The sequence below is a fragment of the Amaranthus tricolor genome, chromosome 5 (assembly GCF_026212465.1).
Source record: "Amaranthus tricolor cultivar Red isolate AtriRed21 chromosome 5, ASM2621246v1, whole genome shotgun sequence".
NCBI lineage: Eukaryota > Viridiplantae > Streptophyta > Magnoliopsida > Caryophyllales > Amaranthaceae > Amaranthus > Amaranthus tricolor.
Genome location: NC_080051.1, coordinates 19,894,347 through 19,916,491, shown reverse-complemented (window position 1 = coordinate 19,916,491; position 22,145 = coordinate 19,894,347). Strand labels below are relative to the sequence as shown.

The 22,145-nt window shown below is 28.3% G+C and overlaps 1 protein-coding gene across 1 annotated transcript; it reads left to right on the top strand.

The window, feature by feature from the left end:
- The first annotated feature begins 1,596 nt into the window (after nucleotides 1–1,596).
- LOC130812562 (trans-cinnamate 4-monooxygenase-like) lies at nucleotides 1,597–10,238 on the top strand. Its single transcript, XM_057678073.1, has 3 exons — nucleotides 1,597–2,490; nucleotides 7,685–7,818; nucleotides 8,560–10,238. The coding sequence occupies exons 1-3, from the start codon at nucleotides 1,700–1,702 to the stop codon at nucleotides 9,153–9,155; spliced, it is 1,521 nt and encodes a 506-aa protein (XP_057534056.1). The 5' UTR covers nucleotides 1,597–1,699; the 3' UTR covers nucleotides 9,156–10,238.
- The last annotated feature ends 11,907 nt before the right edge of the window (nucleotides 10,239–22,145 follow it).

Here is a 22,145-nt window from a genome sequence, read left to right as displayed (position 1 = left end):
AGAATTCACTTCCGTGATGACGTATTTTCCTTTTCCTTATTTATGCTAACATTTTGACACTTAATTTTGAATGAAAAATAAAATTTCAAACTCCTTTTTTATTTTGTTCCATCAAGCGATTTTCACATTAGATATAATGGACTATTCGTTTCTTAATGGAGAGGATATTAATTATTTTTCTATCTAGACCCTTAGAATTAAAGAAAAAGAATATCAAAATTCAAGTATATGATAAAATATCTCGATTAATTAAATTTACTACCCTACTAATTAATATATAAGTTTTTAAATGGAAGTGAGATTTTTAAAAGAGAGATATTATAGTAGAAGTCTTTAGCTTTTTTTTTTTTTATCAGTTTATAGAGTTTGAACCAACTCCTAATATTTAAATTTCTATTAAGTGGCTATACTCATATTAAATACTATATATGTATTTGAGGTAATATTAAAACTATAAATAAAATAAGTATAAAAATAGAGTTTGAAGCTCCTCTAATAATAGGGGTACTCGTCCATCAATTAGAGGATATCATATTTTGGACACATCCCTCACACGAGAGCCCATTAGGCTGGAAGTGGGGATGCAGCATAGGTCTCCTTATACCTGGCGCTGAATATTTGATTGAAATTCGAACCTGTGACCTCTTGTCACGTTGGCTTTTGATACCATGTCAAGAAACGAACTCAACCAAAAGTTTAAGCTGATGGTTGAGGCCTCAAAATATGTTATATACACTAACGGTATATTTTGAAAGTTTATTAATAAGTACCCCTTTACTAAGCTCTTACTGATTCCTTTCCAAAGAAAAAAAAAGGCTCTTGCTGATTAAATGTTTAAAAAGTAAAAAATTGAATATGAATATTTAAAAGCAATTGAAATGGTTATAGTAACCCAAACCTAATATATGAAGACTAGAAAAATTGAATGTTTATCTTTAAAACTTCATTTCTTTGAATTTCAATGTCAGAGATTTTGTAGATAAAAGATTAAAAGATATTATATACAGAAAAAAAGGATAATGAGTCTAGAATCTTGAAAAGTTCAACATATACAGCAACACCGGCCGTCAAGATTGAATATACACTATATTGTTATTTGATAATATGACTATATTGTTATTTGTTTATTTTTTATTCTGAGGCTCTCTAACTCATATTTCATTAATCTAAAGTTGATAATACATATTTTTGGTTTTTTTTTTTCAAACGTTCCAATTATTTTTTGAGTATTATTTATTAACTACTCTTAATTTAAAATTTATTCTTAATCTATAAATTAAAACATAGTCGAATGAAATCTTGTTTGATTCATCTCAACGTAAGGTATATTAATATCTATTTTTTATAATTTTTAATTATGTACAATTTAAAATATTAAAGATTGAATTAGTTTATTGGCAAACGTGCAAAAAGCAAATAAAATATTTAAAAAGAAACGTATTAAGTCCATTGTGACAAATTCAAAAGACGAGGTAGATTAAGAAAATAAAACGTAAAATTTTATATAAAAAGTGATATTTGTTCCAATAGATATAAGTATATAACCAGCAAAAAGTCAAATCCAAGAAAGGCCAATATTTTCAAACACATCTTTCGAAACTTCCTAAGTATTATAAAAAAAAACACATTGCCTTATCAAGCTAGTTAAAGTACTACATTAATTCACTCTTGTTTCCTCTCCCCTAAATTCCATCCATTAATGAACATGGATCTCCTCTTCCTACAAAAACTTCTATATTCAATCCTCTTCACCATCATACTCTCAATCACAATCTCAAAGCTCAAAGGCCGCAAATTCAAACTCCCACCGGGTCCAATCCCCGTACCCATATTCGGTAACTGGTTACAAGTCGGCGATGACTTAAACCACCGAAACTTATCCGACCTCGCCAAAAAATTCGGCGATGTCTTCCTCTTAAAAATGGGTCAAAGAAACCTAGTTGTAGTCTCTTCCCCAGACCTAGCTAAAGATGTTCTCCATACCCATGGAGTAGAATTCGGGTCCCGGACCCGAAACATTGTATTCGACATCTTCACGGGTAAAGGCAAAGATTTAGTGTACACCGTATACGGTGAACACTGGCGTAAAATGAGACGGATTATGACCGTCCCATTTTTCACCGGTAAAGTTGTGCAACAATACAGACATGGTTGGGAAGCGGAAGCGGCGGCGGTTGTAGAAGATGTGAAGAAGAATCCAGAAGCTTCGACGGTTGGGATTGTTATAAGAAAACGGTTACAGTTAATGATGTATAATAATACGTATAGGATTATGTTTGATCGGAGATTTGAGAGTGAAGATGATCCTCTGTTTAATAAACTTAAGGCGTTGAATGGTGAAAGAAGTAGATTATCTCAGAGTTTTGAGTATAATTATGGGGATTTTATACCGATTTTGAGACCGTTTCTTAGAGGGTATTTGAAGTTGGTTAAGGAAGTTAGTGATCGAAGGTTGCAGGCTTTCAGGGTTAATTTTGTTGATGAACGCAAGTATGTTTAATTCTCTTCTCTTAATTATCTTTTAATTTCTCATTTATTTTTAAAATTTTTTTTGGATTAATGAGTTTTTATATAATTCCGTATTCATTACCTTTAATTTGCAATTAGTTTTTTGATCCATAAATTAAAATATAGTTAATTGAAATTTTATTTGCTTCGTCTTAATATAAAAGTTATTAATATCAAAGTTTTATAATTTTTTATTATATACTAAGATGTTAAGATGTTAAGGGTTAAATTAATACATAAAACTGTGTGAAAAATCAAATAGAAGTATTTTAGAACAGAAAAAGTAAGAAAATTGTGACTTGGTAATTGTGTTTTGTATTTTGCGACATACTCCTAACAAATTAAAATAAAAGCATTTAAATGTAATATGTTTAATTTAAAGAGATGGAGGGAGTCGACAGCACCATTGAAAATAAGTACTGATTTTGTTTGATGATTAATATACCCGTTAAATTGATAACACAAAAAAAATGCAGAAATACCAAAAAATAAAATAAATTTGAAATTTCAATTTAAATAGAGCTGAGATTTTAGGCCAATTACTGAATGAAGTATCATTTTTTAACGATATAGGAAATTGAAAAATGAAGTACATTAGATATATAATAATAGTATTATGTATTAATTTCTTAGGTAATTGTATAATTTTAATATGTTAAGAGTTGCAAATTGTAAAATTTGTTCTATTTGTATTGAGCTCAATTAGTAACAGACATGAAGCCAGCAAGTAATACTGAGTAGTGTTTAGTACCTTACTGAGTCTTTTTATGGGTCAAAAACAACTAGTATTTTAAGAGACCGTTTCTTTGAGAAATATATTTCAAGTTCAACCCATTAAAGATTAATACCTATTTTTTGTATTCTTAATGCCTACTTACAGTATCCTTAATGCTTACATATCGTATTTTTAGTGTCTACTTTTAATATCTTAAATGTCTACTTACATCATTCTTAATGTCTACTTATAATATATTAAAAATAAATAATGGGTCGGCCAAATTAAAGATGGTCTTTCAAAAAGACTAGCTCTCACAAGAATTTGTGATTATAGAATTAGTATATGGGGTGTTTAGCAAATGGCAAATAGCTTGTAGCTGATAGCTGGTTATAGTGGCAAAATAAAAATCAGTTGATTTTATTAATTGGTTTGACCAGCTGATTTTGAACCTGCAGCAATGAGCACTTGAGCAGCTTATTCAAAACAACTTATTTATAATAATAAACTGTTTTAACCAGCTAATTTACCAAATATTAGTATTGACTATTTGACTATTTTATCTCTAATTATCCAATAAACTATTTTGTCAAAACACCTGTATAATTAAGGGTAACATCATAAATTAGCTAGGTAACGTACGAAACCAACTTTCTTGCGTTACTCCCTTCTATTGACGAATATAGATTTTCCACTTTTGATTTATATTGATTTATTGTACTATTTTATCATATTTGCAATATTTTATTTTTTATGTTATTTAATATGTTATTTTAATTATTTATATAAAAATTTAAAATTAAAAAAATTAATTAATATTATTTAAATACATAATTAAACAATTTAAACAAAATTTTATTTAATTATATTTTTTCTTACTTATTAATCATAATATATAAAATAAATTTAAATAATAAATGGTGTTAATAGTCATAATAACACAATTATTTCATACCAGAAGAAGAATATGTATACATACATTTATTTTATAGTAATATCATTACTAGTAACAATTTTGTTTTCTATTTAGTACTTCCATGACATGAGTTAAAAAAATCATTATTATTATTAGAAAAAGCATCATTAGAGACAAAAGGTTTATCATTAAATAAAAGTTATATATGGTTTGGAGGTAAATGAAATGAGGAACTTAAACGGATATATTTTTTTAAAATAATAATTTTGGTGAAAAAGAATTTGTAAGAATGAAATACGAAGAGATTTAGTTTTTGGAAAAGTCTCTTCAAAAATGCAAAGATTTGGAAGAAAAATATTTCCTCTTATTCATCTTATGTGTATAATTTTTTTATTGGATCAAGTCACTCTAAATGAGTAAATATCTCATTTTTATTTTAGGTATGTAAACTTTATCAATTTATTCTTAATAAATTTTTTTCATATCTTTACACTTACTAGTTACTAACATCATAGTACTATATCAAAATTTAGGAATACAAATATTTTTCTTTTACATGTCTTCTCATTTAACTACCTAAAAATAATGAAAAGAAAAAATAAATTTTTTCTTTCTCTCAATTTCCTTATAAACAAACAAAAGATATTTTCCTCATTATCCCATCCTAAACAAATTGAGAAATTTTTCTCATTATTTTTTTCCAAAACATAAAAATAATTTTCCACATGCACCTACATCATCTATGATGTCAGACATAAATGCAACAGTAAATAATTGTAGCGTCCCGACAGATCAAGAATACATTGTGTGAGAATTGGCTTCTTGAAGTGTAATATAAAACCATAAACTCTTGCCATTTCTAAGATATTTTTTGATCAATGGGCAGACTTAGTAAATGATTGTGATAGAGTGTTGTTGACTGAACTTATTAGTTAATTTCATCATTCAAAATTATTGATTGACAGAAGTACAAAGTCGTTTATGATGCAGTCGTTATATAATAATACTAAATTAATACCATTAAGAATTTATTTATAATACATTAATACGACTAATATTACACTAATATTACTAATAATAAACCAATACTACACTATACTACTAATAATGTATAAATAACATACTAATACCATACTAATACGACTAATAATACACTCATACGGTCATACGACTAATAATATATTAATTAACAGTAATAAAAGTAATACAAAATTAATATGACTAATAATATAGTAATACAAAATTAATACAATTAATATTTTACTAATTATATACTAATGCGATTAATAGGATTAATAAACTAATACTATACTAATATATGACTAATATTTTACTAATAATATATCAATACTATACTAATACGATTAATATTTTACTACTACAAAACTAATACAATTAATATTATACTAATTATATTTTAATATGACTATGTTATACTCAAACAACTAATAAGATATTAATACGACTAATAATGTGCTAATTTCACACTAATAGCTAATGTTATGCTAATTCGAGTAATATAATACTCCTATATTAATTATACTACTAATAAAACAAATATTAGTTCTAATATGAATAATAACATACTCATACCAGTAACTATATACTAATATTACAAATATAAACTAACACATTAATTATATATTGTGCTAATAATACACAAATATGAGTATGCGACTAATATATTGTACTAATTCGACTAATGTACCAATAATATACTAATACAACTATTAATACACTCATACGATTGATAATATACTAAAATACTAATACGAGTAATACAAAAATAAACGTCTAATAATATACTAATGTTATACTAATACGATTAATAATGCACAAATAATATACTTAAGCAATTAATAATATACTAATAATACACTAATACGATCAATACTACACTAAGAAGACTAATAATAAATTAATACTACATTGATACAACTAATATTATACTAATTCAACTAATAAAGTACTAAAAGTATACTAATATGATTAAAAATATACTCATACGACTAATGAGACACTAATACGACTAATATCTTACAAACACAACACTAATACGACTAATAACATAGTAATACTACGCTAATAAGACTAATATTATTATACTAATATGACCAATAATATGCTAATACGACTAATATTATACTAATACAACTAATAATATACTCATACAACTAATGATACATTAGTACGACTAATATCTTACTAATACAACACTAATACTACTAATAGCATACTAATACTACCCTAATAAGACTAATATACTATACTAATATGACCAATAATACGCTAATATGACTATAATAATACGACTAAAAATTTACTAATATGATACTAATATGATTAATATTATAATAATGTGACCAATAATACGACCAAGCATATACTTTTTTGGTTGTTTGACCAACCAAAAAGTCAATAGCCATAAATTCAAAAACCAACCAAAAAACAAATAGTCAAAACACCCTGATAACGGAGTGTCAGGGTTTTATTATTATTATTATTTAATTTTCAATTAATTTTGTTTTCTTATGCAAGTTTGTATTATTTAAAATATTTCAAATAATAAACTTGAATATGGTCGTACTATACTTTTATTTATGTGAGACTTTGTTCATAACTTTTGCTAAAAGTACAAATGTTATGCAAACTAAAGAAAGGAAGAAAAGGGCTAAAATGCTTGATTTATGAAAAAGTGGAAGAAATGTCTAAATGAAATATAAAAAATAAGTGAAATGTGCGGATGAGAATGAGAGAAAAAGTATAGGTCATGGCCAAAATGGAAATGTAGCCAAGGTTATTAGGATCAGGTAACTACTTAGAATCAATCACGGGGATGGGATCGAACGATAAGATTGGATCGTCGGCTAATACGTTTTTCCAAATAAACTTAATATGTTGATTATGCTATGTGCTTAATCCAGTATGCCATCCTCAATGTTGCTTCATTACATATATTAATCCCTGTCAAACCTTCGACTCTAATGCCAATTGTTGAGCCCACCACTCGTTGATATTTTATGCCTTGTTAATAGAAATCATCATAATTATCTATGACCATATATAAGGAAGATTGGATTAATGACTTTTAATGTCTTTTACAGAAGTAAAATGTTAAAATTTTCATAATTAAGATAATTTTTTATGTTGTATAATAGATTTTATGTAATGTTTTTTTACACTCAGAAATTATGAACTTGTTTTTATTATTTGAGGTTAAATATATGCTTATTAATGGCGTGCAACTAATAATTTTAGGTTGCGTTTGGAAACATGCATTTAATTTCAAATTATAGATTTCAATTATGAATTCATAATGAAGAATTTGAAAATGACAAGATATGAGAAGTCATCTTCAAATTCTTATTGTTTAACCACTTTTATAATCATAGTAAATTTGACTCAAATTCAAATTTAAATATTTTTCATTTGTCAAACACTAAATTTGAATCAAATTCATATTTTCAAATGAAATTATTATTTCCAAACATATAGCATAAAATCATTTGCGAAACAACTCTCATAATTATTGTTGAAACGTGTAGGAAATTAGCAAGTACAAAGGCAACAAACAAAAATGAGGTTGCATGCGCCATTGATCATCTCTTGGAAGCAAAAGAAAAGGGTGAAATTAGTGAGGAAAATATTCTCTACATTGTTGAGAACATTAACGTCGCTGGTAAGTCATTCCGAATCAATTCTCTTTATTATCCTAACCGAAGGTTTGGTTATCAAAATTAATTCATATTAGGGATGGTAAAATGAACAGATAGATACGATATGCCCTTCCTATATAGCTATATCCATATCTATTTAAAAATTTTATACCCACCATTCATGACAAGTAAAATTTTCATATCTACGTCTGTCCACTTGGGTATGCGTTCAAACCCATTCTCACCCACTATGGTTAATTGGGTTATACCTAAAATGGGTATGTTCACCTTATTCCCCCATCATATTCACTCTAATCTGCATCTATACTCCATAAATCTTTACAATTTTTAATTTTATATCTAATTTTGTTTAAACCATATAATATAATAAAATAAAGTTACTATTCTTAATTTTTTTCCCTAGGTTTTAATAAAAATATATAAAATTGATAAATAAATCAGTACATTGTAGATATAGGGCGAGTGACTATGGGGCAGGACGAGGTTGGGCGGCTGGGTATGGTGTAGATAAGATCTCATACCCATCATCTATCCACTATCTATGGTGGGCAGGATTTTTCATATCCATATATACCCAACCACTATCCACGTAATTCATACCCATACTCGCTCTAACTGGGGGGGAATGTTGTGCCAACCTATATAATTTGGGTTACTTTGCTGTATCTTTTAATTATATGAAATAACCAAATTTGCTATTAAGTATGACTATATTGGCTTATATGATACTTCATTATGGGCAGGAATTGAGACAATAGTGTGGACACTTGAGTGGGCAATTGCAGAATTAGTAAACCACCCACAAATTCAAACAAAATTAAGGGAAGAATTAGACACAATTTTAGGTAAGGAGCACCAAATCACAGAACCAGACACAACCAAATTGCCATACTTACAAGCTGTGATCAAGGAAACCTTAAGGCTACGTATGGTCACTCCCCTTCTCGTCCCCCACATGAACTTACACCATGCCAAGCTCGATAACTATGATATCCCTGCGAAGAGCAAGATTTTGGTTAACTCATGGTGGCTCGCAAATAACCCTGCTCAGTGGAAGAACCCGGATGAGTTCAGACCCGAAAGATTCTTAGAGGAAGAGTCTATAGTTGAAGCAAATGGAAACGACTTTAAGTACATTCCTTTTGGTGTTGGTCGTAGGAGTTGTCCGGGTATTGTCCTTGCACTTCCTATCCTTGGGATTACTATCGGTCGTTTGGTTCAAAATTTCGAGTTATTACCACCTCCTGGATGCTCGAAAATCGACACTACTGAAAAGGGTGGACAATTTAGTTTGTTCATTCTTAAGCACTCTACTGTCGTACTCAAGCCAAGGAACTAATCTATTAGCTACTCATGTTTTCCATGCTAGATTTCTGGACCCTGTCCATCTGCTAGATATGATGGTATGGCATGGTATGATATGGTTTTTAATGGTAGATTTCCGGACCCTGTTCTAAGCGGGATCTACTGGGTATGTATGATGTTGTGGTATGGTATGATACCTTTTTTAATGATGGATTTGTTTTTTTACTACTATTGTGTAGTTTTTTTGTATTACACTTGACAATAATATTGATCTTTTAGATTGGGTTACTATTCATTGTTAATCTCTCGTTTTTCTGTTAATTACTCAAGCCAGGTATGGTATACTAGTTTTTTTACTGTCGTACTCAACCCATTTTAGTTGTGCAAGCATTGTTAATCTCTCGTTTTAGATATTCATTCTTTCAAGTCACAATTCGTTTCAGATTTCTTGGCATTGCATTACTTTTTCTGTTAATTATGGGTTAAAAAAGGTCAAATTCGGATTAAAAGTTGATTATTTTCACACCTCTAGTTAATAGATAGTTTAAAATATTATGTATAAACATAATGGCGGTAGCTTCTCTGTTTGCAATTGCCAATCGCCAGACATGTTGGCTGCTCCCGTGTTTCCTGCTGGTTTCTGGTGATCGGCGGTGCTTCTTGCAGGTCTGCGGTGACCGTGGTGGGTACTGGGTTGGTTGTTGGCGTTGGTAAACATTAGGAGAGTAGGAATAGGAGTAGCAGACAGGGCGTAAGGCGTGGTACTTGGTAAATTGTAATGTCTTTTCAAATTCTCATTCCCAATTCTTATTGCCAATAATTGATTAATGCTTTCCTTTTTTTTTTCAAGAATCTCGTTTCTCATATTTAATACTTGACTTTTTATTTTTACCCATTTATTGTGAGACAAGGTCTGTTTGAAAGACTATTTATACTTGGGTCGACCGATAAATAAAAATCTAGAGTAAAAGTATGCATTAAGCTTTATTGTGTTGGGCATGAGAGACGGTCTCTCAGGAGACCAGTTCTGTTATTTTGAAGATTAGGACTTTAGAGGGTTTTCTAACCTTTAAAAGTGGGCCTTGGGTACAAGCCCAACTCGCCCGCTCATAGGGTCGGGCCTGGGTGAATAGGGAAAGAATAAAACACATAAAAGTATATAAAGGTTAGACGATTGGGTTGCTCGGTCGAGCACCCTATCACTTGTTTGAGTAACCTCGTCTTCCGACACTCTTTGACTAGAGTCTAATGCTTCACTAAACTACCCAAGACTTAGGTGAACTAAGCCGCTAATCTCAACATTAAAGTTTTTATTTAATAATAGATCGGATCGAATTCAATATCCAAATTTTGTGGATTCGAGTCAGAGTCAGGGTCTGGGTCCAGGTCCAGGTCCAAAAACATAAATGGACGCAAATCTTCTCTTTGAACTTATTTAAGATCTAAACACGCTAGACTTGTCTTAGACCCATTAGATCCGCTCTAGACCCGATCAATTACGCAACTCATAATCAATTCTAAATTTATCCTAAATCTATTTATATATATATATATATATATATATATATATATATATATATATATATATATATATATATATATATATATATATATATATATATATATATATATATATATATATATATATATATATATATATATATATATATATATATATATATATATATATATATATATATATATATAAAACCTAATTCTTTAATATTAATAAATACTTTGAAATATAAAAGGTTAAGTATGAATTGTTAAACCAAGATTTTGGACCTTAGACTCATCAGAACCGATGAGACTAAGTTTTTGTCCAAAATTTTCTTTATTAAAAATTAATAAGTTTGGATTAGAATTTAAGTGGACTCAACCCTCATCCGACCCATAACAATCTCTAATTTATACAGATAATCATTTTATTAAATGAACTTAAATTTAAATTTAAGTTTTTACAAAATGGAATCTAATAAAATTTAACAACATTAACTCTTTGCAATCTCTCCTCATATGATGGTTATGGTTGAAGTATGGAATATGGATTGCATGAGAATGACATTGGCAATGGTATAATATAAGCTAACCAATGAACCAAAGTTGGCGGTAAATGTAGGAAAAATATAATCCTATCACACACTTTTGATTCTTTGACTATTTTTTTCCCAAAATCCCAATCAAAGCTCCATGAACTATTGGTGGTAGTAGAATAGTAGGTAAAGGATAACTTACAAAAAGAAAACTTCAGTTTATTTCGAGATGTATATCCAAAAAATTTATTATTGTCTCTATTCCCCTGGATTAACACCACTTGCATTCTAGTGATGATTAGTAGATTGGAAACTCTATTGGAGAATAAAATAAAAAATAAGTAAATGATAAAAATAAATAGTTAGGATGGAGAATATAAATAAATTTATGAATGAAATTAAAAGTAAAACTGTAAAACCATAACCAAAAAAGAAAACTATTCAAAATTAGTTGGACCAACTAAAATGAAAAGTGATGTAAACTAAGAGGGAAAAATAGCAATATAAAAAATACCACCCTTCTTTGTTTTACCGTCTTCTTATTAATTGTCACCTTTTTTATTGTGTCACCACATTATTTCATAAAATTTTTAGTTCTGCCCCTCCCTACAAAGGATGCTTTGATTTTTTTCAATTCATCAAAATCAATGTTTGTTCAATGTAAACACAACCCATATGATTTTACACAGATATTCTACACATTCTGTCAATTAATTTTCGATAAATTTCGTAAAAACAAAAAATCTCACAAAATATGCCACTATACCTAGGTAGAGTCACACAAAATATGTGACTAAACCTAGCTACAATCCCACAAAAATGTGTGATTTTGTCTTTTTTTCATAAAAAAAGTTTATTTAAAGTTCTTTGTAAATGTTTGGTGGCATATCAATTTTTTCATGTTATGATGTTATTAAATGCTTTTAGGAACAATGATTTTATATATTAATTAAAAAATTACATAACTTTAAAGTGGTAAAATAATTAATTCATTGATCTTGTAAAAATTAATGTGACTAGAACAAAAGCATTTACTTATTTTATTTATCTCTGTGTGAATTACCTTCACACAATGTCTACATATTTGTATACATACATGGATAATCCAATAGAACTTTTCTTGTAGACTTTCTTTGTCAATCAACTAACGGGCTGTTTGGTTGGGTGTAATAATCAAAAGGAAAGGGAATGGACAGACTCAATTCTCTTTATTGTTGTTTGTTTGCCACTTTTTATCATTTCCTTTCCCCTTTTTTATTTTTGTGTTTACCCAAAAGTATTCCACTCATTTCCCATCCTCCTCAAGACTTTTTCATTCCCATTCCCTACTTTATTACCCATCACTTAAAATTTGAACTTTGATTTATGGGTATTGTTATAATTCGCCACTTTTTTCATTTTATCGCCATCCTCTAATTAAATTACGAATTTGCCCTTGGACTTTAAAAAATTACGAATTTGCCATTGGACTTAATAACACTATTATCAACTAAATTAATAAAAAAATAATTAATAAAAAATTAAAAATTAATTAACAACTAAATTTTAATTAATATATCATTATTATATTAAAAAATAATTAAACATTCAAATAAATTATTTAAATTCAAAACTAATTATTATTATAACATTATCATAATATAATATTATATTAAAATAAAATAATTTATTACAACATTTATTTAAATAACAACAACTTAAAAAATAAATTAATTAAACAAAAAAATTTCATAATTCGAAATTAAAAAATTTTTTTTTAAAAATATCAGTTGCACAAAAAGTGCGACTCGACCTAGGTACAGTCGCACTTTTTGTTCGAGTGGTAATTTTTTTCTTTTTTTTAAAAATTGTTATTAATTTTATTTATATTATTATTGCTATTATTATTATTATTATTATTGTTGTTGTTGTTGTTGTTGTTGTTGTTGTTGTTGTTATTATTATTATTATTATTATTATTATTATTTGTAATCAATGGAGCTAGAAAGATATTATTTAGAGTTATGTTTTTTTTTTCTTCATATTACAGGAAAAGATGATACAGGTTAATGATATTTTTTTAAAAATAAGTTTTTCAAGTTTGTCATATAATAATTAATTATTTTTGGAAAAAATATAAAAGAATTTTAAAACTCATAATTTGATTTCTTAACTTGAACCAAACAGTCACAAAGGGAATCAATTAGCATTTCATTCATTTCCTGAACACAGCCAAACGACTAGGCTAAATTAGGGAAATTCATTCCTTTCTCCTTCATTCCCTTTCCTCATTCCATTTCAATTGCCTTGTGCGAACCAAACGACCCCTAATTCTCTTTTTAAAGGGGAATCAAATTTTGTTTCCATTAGAGTAGTTGAATATTTATCACTTTTTTCATGTAAGGTCATATATTTAATTTTCACCAGAATTTTATTTTTTTTAGACTTTTTCTTGTTAGTTAACTGATTCTTCTTTTAAAGGGGAATCAGATTTCGTTTTAATTGGAGTAGGTATTGCTTTTTCCAGGTAAAGTCATTGGTTTAATTTTCACCTAATAATCCTATTTCCTCAGCGTATCATGTAATAAGAAAAAGAGTATTAAGTCCGGACTTGCTTAGGCCATGGTTCGTGTAATTTGATAAAAAAATTCCATCAACATTAAATTGTGTTAATATAACACTAAAAACGACAATCAAGTTGCGTCTAATAAACTTGTGAAAATTAGTGTTCAGCTTACTGTAGCAACCTGACTTACCGTTGATTAAGTAAACAGGGTAATCACGGGGTTTATTTTCTCAAGAAACTTAAATCTAAATTACAAAACTTGTGCAAAGGGGTCACCAGTTCTATGACATAGCTATATCAGCTAATTCTCAATCCCAAACATCTAACTAAAACACAAAGTAATTATAAAAGTCACTATAAAAGTCCAACATAACCAATACAACCTAGTCCAATATACATTTACCAAAGGCTAATACAAAACTACAAATTCTCATGTGCTCAGCTCAATATAACATCCATGGAACTCTAATCATCACCTCTAACCCATCGTTCCCGACTGATTCTAATCTGTAAACAATCTAAAAGTTGGAAATAGCAGGGGTCACGTTAAACTGAGTGAGAAGTAACAATCCAAAACAACAAAACACAATAATTCAAAATATAGGCTTAAAAGCAACATCAGTTTCCTAGATCTATGTGCGCACAGAGAGTCTAGTTGAGAGGAACATCCATAGCTCTAAGGCTATGTCACTCTCGGGTGAGGCTAGTCAATATTTGAATGACAATTCACCTCAAAACAAGGGAGTAAAGAGACAATGCTCCTCTACTCCATCAATGACCAGCTCGTGAGCCCGATCCATTGACCATATAACAATATCAATATAATCAATCAATCAATATAATCAATCAGCTTTATAAAAACCATTTCAAACAATTGTCTGGACAGACCCTTTTAAGGGACTACTACTACTCACCAAAAGGGGCTTCAAGGAGCTAAGTTTGGTTCTCCGGAATCGCTAGAAAGGTTCCTTGATGATATCGTCTTCTGAAGCATAACAAATCACAACATCACGAAGGAGCGTTCGATAGTACGTTCTAGATCTATATATAACTTATTGCACCTCCTCCTAAAACCGTAGTTTAACTCAGATTCTAATCTATCACTCAAACTTGTAACATCATAAAGTTGCTTTTAATTACACCAAGAAATCTAGAGTTACTTAAGACACAAAACATACCATATCAAGATTTTATTCTAACGTCCCTACATTCAATAGCATGACATTTGGATGTTCCAAAGAATCTAGCGTGAACCTACACTTATATCATATTCATGATCTTGTATTTCTTCTTCCTAAAATATTATTCTTCTAATGTTTCTAATTATCATGATAATATATCTTATACCAACTCCACTTAATTCTTCCTTGGCCATCAAATTAACAAATATAAACAATTAAACCCATCACCAATATTCGAAAAGGCTAATATCACATCCAAGAACATTAAACTAACCAAAAATAAGTCATTCGAAAAATCTACTACTAAAAGTATAATTCACACTTAAATTCTCATCATCACATTGACCCATATTTATCAATAATAAATATTTCTTATCCAATCTTAAATTCCTATATCCATTAATCAAATATAATTTCACAAGATCCATCTAATCCAATATGAACAAGCATACCCACACTAATTCTTGGAATCACATACCACTTTCATGAGGCTACAAGATCTTAATGAGCAATAATAATAGGTAAGTAATGAAATAAATGAAAATCACAAGAATCTGCTTTACATTCATAGTGCCTTAGCCAAGAAAGAGTATAATGGAAGAAACAAAAACCAAAGAAACGGAAAGAGATGAATTTTAATGTTTTCTGTAGAAATCAGGAGCAACAAGAGGTAAGGTTGTTTTGATTTTGATGCAAAATCAATAGACACAAGGTTGGTGTTTGCTTCCTTTGTTTGCGGAAGAATTCAGAGGCACAAGAAAAGAGGATTTCACCATTGATACTGCTTGAAAATCATATCAATTGAAGGCTATGGCTTGGTTCTTGAAAGGAAAAAAAACAAAAGGGATAAGGAGGAGAAGGAATCAAAACAATAAAACACAAAAATTAAGAAGATTTGAACTTTAATTCACACCAACACGCGACAAGGAGAAGAAGAGTATCAATGGCTAGTGTGCCTTCTCGAAATCCCTGAGATTTCCGATCATAGGGGAGATTGCTCAAAACATCAGAGGTAGGAGATGAAATTCATCAAGAGAAGGAAGTAGTCAGCTGCTTTGGGTTTTGAAACTCAGAGTGTTGTGCGACAACGGAAGCAAGTTCATCGAACAATAATGAAACAATAAGAAAATTCAATGCAAAATAAGAAATTGACAAGAGAGATTTAACGTGGTTCACTATCAATGTGATAGCTACATCCACCGGCACCAAGATCAAATAATTTCACTATGATTGCAAAGAATTACAAGATGAATCTCAATCAAACTCACAAATTAATGGCTCTCTTGTGATCTCTCTCAATTTTGTGAATCATCATATATTAATCCTAAAATGGTATATACAAATGACCAATAAAAGGAAGTTATTACATAATAAACATAAAGTAACCGTCCCAAAAGACACCTCCCGTGAAAAGAAACCGCCATTTCGCAAGCCGTGTACAACTACACGAGCCGCGAAATGGAGACAAAACGCACTCCGCGCCCCGCGGATTGAGACAACAGCTTCTCCGCGCCCCGCAGACCTCCTCTTTGACCCATACTCATCTTCTTCAATGGTGCTTGTTAGTTTGAGTCACCATTAACAACACAGAGATTGAAACAGATAAGGGCTTGAATAAACTAAGAGAGATAAGGGAGGGTTTGGGTATTTTAATCAAAATAAAAGGGAAAAAAAAAGAGAGAAGAAATTAAATTGAAAATATATTTATATTATGTATATTTAAGGTCATTCTCGTACTAATAATTCTCTTAAATTCTCTCATCTTAAATTATTAATTTCTCAAATGTTTTACTTAATCTATACTAATATTCTAGAGGATACCTACGAGATTGGTTCCTTTAAAATTAATGTTAATGGTATACTTATATGTTGTCAGCGGCTAATTATCAATGTCAACAGGATTAAGTTAGTTGACAAGATCATTATTCTCGTTGTTATTAATGTTGATCACGTTGTTAGGACAGAGGTTAAGGAGTATTGCTTAGTGTTATACAGATATACTTCAAATCGTGGCAGCATATTGTTCCAATTCTTAATTTCTTGTTGCTAATTGTTATACTATTTCTACTCTTCTTTGTAATTCTTTATTGCATCTGCAACATTTATAATTTTTTAGTTTTGAGTCATAATAGACTAATAAAATGACTTATTAAATTATATGTATTTTTATTTTTTTGAGTTAAGTTGCACATGATATTTGCTCAAGGTCGGTTCTAGTATCCTGGGTAAACTATTTTATGTTGAAGTATTATAATATTACAATTTTTTATGCCTCGAATATTAAATGGTACTATTTAGGTCTGATTCCAAGCAAAACTTTTTAAATGATTTGTTTGTAAACTATTTTATTTTGAAGTAATATAATGCTACAATACTTTATTCCTTGAAATATTTTTCTTAAAATAGAAAATTTTGTATCTTTTAATATAATGAAGGGTCTCATTTTAAAAGGCATCGAAAAAATACATAGGGACTCCAAAATCTTTGCTCCGTCCCTGGGTTTGCTACCAAAGGTCAAGCAGAAACAATTTCGTTGTACTGTTAGTTTTATTATTAATTACAAAGGTATGAATGTGTATCCGATCTTCTAAATCTCATTTCAGGTGAGAGCTATTTAATGACATTATTCTAATGAGATGTTTTAAGGGGAAGAATGATGGGATGTAATTGATATTAAAAGCGGTGGATATTTAGGTTATGAAATTAAGCATGTTCCGATCCAACTTGGTGTTTTATATATAATTTGTGTAGTTGTTTGCTTTAAGTCAACAATCAATTTATATATAAATAATAGTGTCTGTATTATTAGCAATTTACGTAGTTATATAAATTAACAAAACTAGCTTTTTAATTAATACTTCATTATTAAAAGTATATATGATTATCTTTTTGATATATATTTTTAATTCTCACCGAAAGTTGACAATTCCACATCTTGGATAGAAGAGATTTGAACTTATAATTGTTTGGCACGTTGATTATATATATATATATATATATATATATATATATATATATATATATATATATATATATATATATATATATATATATATATATATATATATATATATATATATATATATATATATATATATATTGTCAATGAATTATTAATAAACAGTTCGTGATGTGTATGAGATTGTTTTACTATGAGATAAACTTATATAATCTGTAAATTTTTACTTTATTAATCATTTAAAAATATATGTAATCATTTAAATATACTAAATATACATATATCAGCGTAATAAAAATAATTTCACCACACAACCATTTTATTAAAAAATTTGTGATAAATAAATTATTAAAGCCTCAAAGTAAACCATTAGAACTACGCTGTCCATCAAGCCTTCGCGGCCAATATTCAAACATAAGATAAACTTGAGTACCAAGTACGAGAAATACCAACTGCATTAACAATATGCAATATGGCGATTAAGTTAACCTAATAACATTATACTCACCTCATTTTCATATCTTCTTTTTAAATAGAATTTTCAAATTTTAGTGTTAAACTTTAATTACGATTTTTCATCCATCTATATGAAAAAACATATTTATGTGAAATCTTGATAGATTCGTTTAAATATACACTTTCTAAATATTAACTTTTTAGAATTTTTAAAAACTCACAATTAAAATTATTTAACTTTTAAGCTTACATTGGAATCTGTAAATTGGTAAATGAGAAGAACAAATCAAAACTGAGGGAGTAATTAACTAATCTGCCACTTCATCCTACACAAGGTAGAGTCCGAGTGGGAGATTTTTCTTTTTCCTGAAAGACGCAGACAAATCATACTTGTTCCCCCAAGGAGAGAGTAAAGAGAGATGCGCGTAGTCAAAAAACCCCCCATACTGATACCTACACCCAGTAGGAGCCGAACCCCAAATTTTCTGTTGTATTCATAGTAACATTTAATTTTAGATTTAAAGTCATTTATCAAACATATTGTTTAGTAATTTAACTAAAAAATATATTAAATTTCAAAAGTACGCCAAAAGTTTAACTATAAATCATTTATCCAAGTACTCTTCAAATCATTTTCTAAAACTGGGGTTACATATTACTATACAAGTACTTGTATTATATTACAAATTCTATTACTATTCATCATGATGTACATCTTGATAATTTAAATTCTGTGCATGTCTTTTTTATTCTCAAAAGTAACAAAAAGAATGTAATAATAATAATAATAATAATAATAATAATAATAATAATAATAATCTGTGTTCGCTATTATTGTATATAAACACATTGCATTGGCCTCGGAAGAGGGATTTTATGGGGAAAAAGCCAGAAATGAGTGCAAACATATGCCTTGAATTACACCAATATAAACTCAATACAAAAGCTCACGAAACCATACATTCAATTATTTAAACGGTTTCTAAATATATTTTCTCCCATCGAATTATTTTGATTCTTAAGTATATGTAAATATCTTGACCATTTGATTTGATTTTCACACACGGATTATTTTGATTCGATTTCAGTTAATCCTGTCAATTTTGAGCAACTCTATCGCTTGTTGATTTTTAGCTAATTCAATTAGTTGTTTGATCGGTACAATATTGACGATTTTACTCGTTGCTATTTGGATAATTTTTCATGATTTAAAAGATTTTTTGTTTTGAAAAAGATGGGCTTATTTATTAATCACTAAATTCTGAATTAATAACACGAGTCATACAAAATGAATAACCATCAACCAAACCTTTATCACAAGAACTACTAAACCATTTTGCAAGACAATGAGCTATTTTATTAGCCTCTTAAAACATTTTAAAAAAACGAATTATCAAAAATTCAAAAGAATTAGCTAAAGTCCCTAAAAAAAATTAGCTAAAGTCCCTAAAAAAAATTAGCTAAAGCTAACCTATTGTCCCCCACAACTTGAGTGTGGAAATAATAAGTCGCAGATTTAAGATGATTATGTCATTTGTTATTTGTCATTTGTCATTTGTTGATTGGATGAAAAATATCTATATTGTTTTATGCAATTAAGGAAATAATTAATTATTATATTAATTAAATATTTATACAATTTAATTGTATCCGTTTATAATACTAAAACTCACAGTAAAAATGAAAAGAAATAAACTAATAGTTAAAATCAATCAATCACAATATGTCAACTACCATAAGTATGACAAATTCTTTTATATATACCAATATTAAATTCCTTTTTCAATTACAATTCGGCATATAAGAAAAAAATTAATAATTTTTATAATTAATCTGCATTTTTAACGAAAAAAATGTGTATTATTACAATTAATTAATCAAATAAAAAAATTAAAGAGTTTAATTGTTTCAATTACAACATTTTATATGTAAGTAAGGATCAATTAGTTTAGATACTTTATGTAACCGTCTTGAATTATGAAGGCAAACACTAATTGGAATTTAGTATTAATCAAGCGAAAGCTTAATTTTGCCCACACAATTAAGGGGTTACTTAAAGGTGAAACCAATGCAATATAACAGAAGTCTTAACTGTCCATAATTTAGAAAAATTACAACCAAATCGAAATAAGTCCAAAATTCAAATTACATCCTTATAATAGTCCAATTCTAAACAACTAAATTAATAGTCTCTCAAATACAATAAAGAGATCTTAACAAAAGGGGAGTCATACTCCAACTCGGGTTCATCTTCCGCTCTTATATCCATTCTCCGTCGAGGCGCTATAGGGGTTTACTCTAAAAACAAAACCATTGGAAAAACATACAAAGCATAGTATCAGCAAAAAGGCTGAGTATAAACACACTAGTGTCCGTCAAACTAGTTATTAAAACCTTTTTTATTTGAGTAAATTCATTTTGAAATATGCTTTTTCATTTGATAAATCATATTATCATTCAAACCCAGTCTCAATGGTTCGATAGTCATTTCAAATTCTCATTTTTCATCACAAATCATAAGATCTCAATGGATTTAAATCAATTTCAAACTCATATCATAAGTTTGCATGGGTACTTTGTGAGTCATCCTGTGACTCGTTTGGTAGTCGGTCTACCGTCCGAGATATGTCCGGCAAGTGTAATACAGTGGTATTGTGAACAATACGCGCTCAGCATTGGTGAGTCGTTTAATCATGTACACAACATTTGCTGTAGCATATGTACCAGCTATTTAGGCTAAAAATTTTTTGTATATAATATATTTCTTGTAATTTCAATAGCATTTGAAAGTCAAAAATATCAACATTTTCCATATGATAAACATCTTTTATTTGCAACATAGCAAAACATACTTTATTTGCGACTTAGCAAAATCAAATCATAACATTTCCCACATGGGTAAAACATGCTTAGCATAATCATATCATCAAATATAAATTTTATATTATATTGGGGCATCATTGGTATGTATGGAAATGCATTGTAACAAAAAGTGATTAAAATTCAATACGATTTTTCAAGGAAACCACTAAAATAATTCATTTCAATCTTTCTTAAAGTAAATATAACTTAAAAGAGTTTTGAAATTCATTCAAAACAACTAGAATATAATTCATAAGTCTATAAAATCATTATCACAGAAGATTTCATAAAATACTATTTTCTTATATACGAAATAGTTTTGCTGGTAATAAAATCGATAATTGATTTATAAAATACATATTAATTCTCCAACAAGGCCCAAATTAATCAAGTCATTATAATACCTTATTTAAAATGAATTTAGGGTTGTCCCATTAAATTTTAATTGGCTATGCGAATTTATAACGATCTTACGATTATTTTCAACAATTTAGGTATTTACCGTTATTTAAATGATGTCTTAAATCCGTAAAATTTATAAACCATCTAAGTTAAACTTATTTTATACTATGAGGTAGCAGGTTATTAATATAATTATAAATTTTGATATAGGTCTATTTTTACCCAAATTTAATTAACAATATTACACCTTTTAATAAATAAATATTTTTTATTAATTTGATATATTAGTAAATAATTAATAATCAGCTTAATAAAATTAGACCAAAGTTTTAGAAGTCATATAGCACTTTTATTAGCCCATTTAAACTTGTAAAAGTTATGTATGATATTTATTATTTTGTATAGGCATTTTATCGATAAATAAAATAAAATCGATTTAAAATTTTTTAAGTCCGAATAAAATAATATAAAATTCTATGATGTTTCAGAAACTATTTAAGGGATATAAAATTTTAAATAACTATTACAAATCACTTGAGGTATTTTTAATAATTAATTTTGTTATTTTACCGATAAAAAATTAGAA

Excerpts from the sequence above, each read along its gene's own strand:
- LOC130812562 (XM_057678073.1), top strand. The coding sequence starts at position 1,700 with ATGAACATGGATCTCCTCTTCCTACAAAAACTTCTATATTCAATCCTC. Across the intron at positions 2,491-7,684 it reads AATTTTGTTGATGAACGCAA|GAAATTAGCAAGTACAAAGG; the intron begins GTATGTTTAATT and ends TGAAACGTGTAG. Across the intron at positions 7,819-8,559 it reads TGAGAACATTAACGTCGCTG|GAATTGAGACAATAGTGTGG; the intron begins GTAAGTCATTCC and ends CATTATGGGCAG.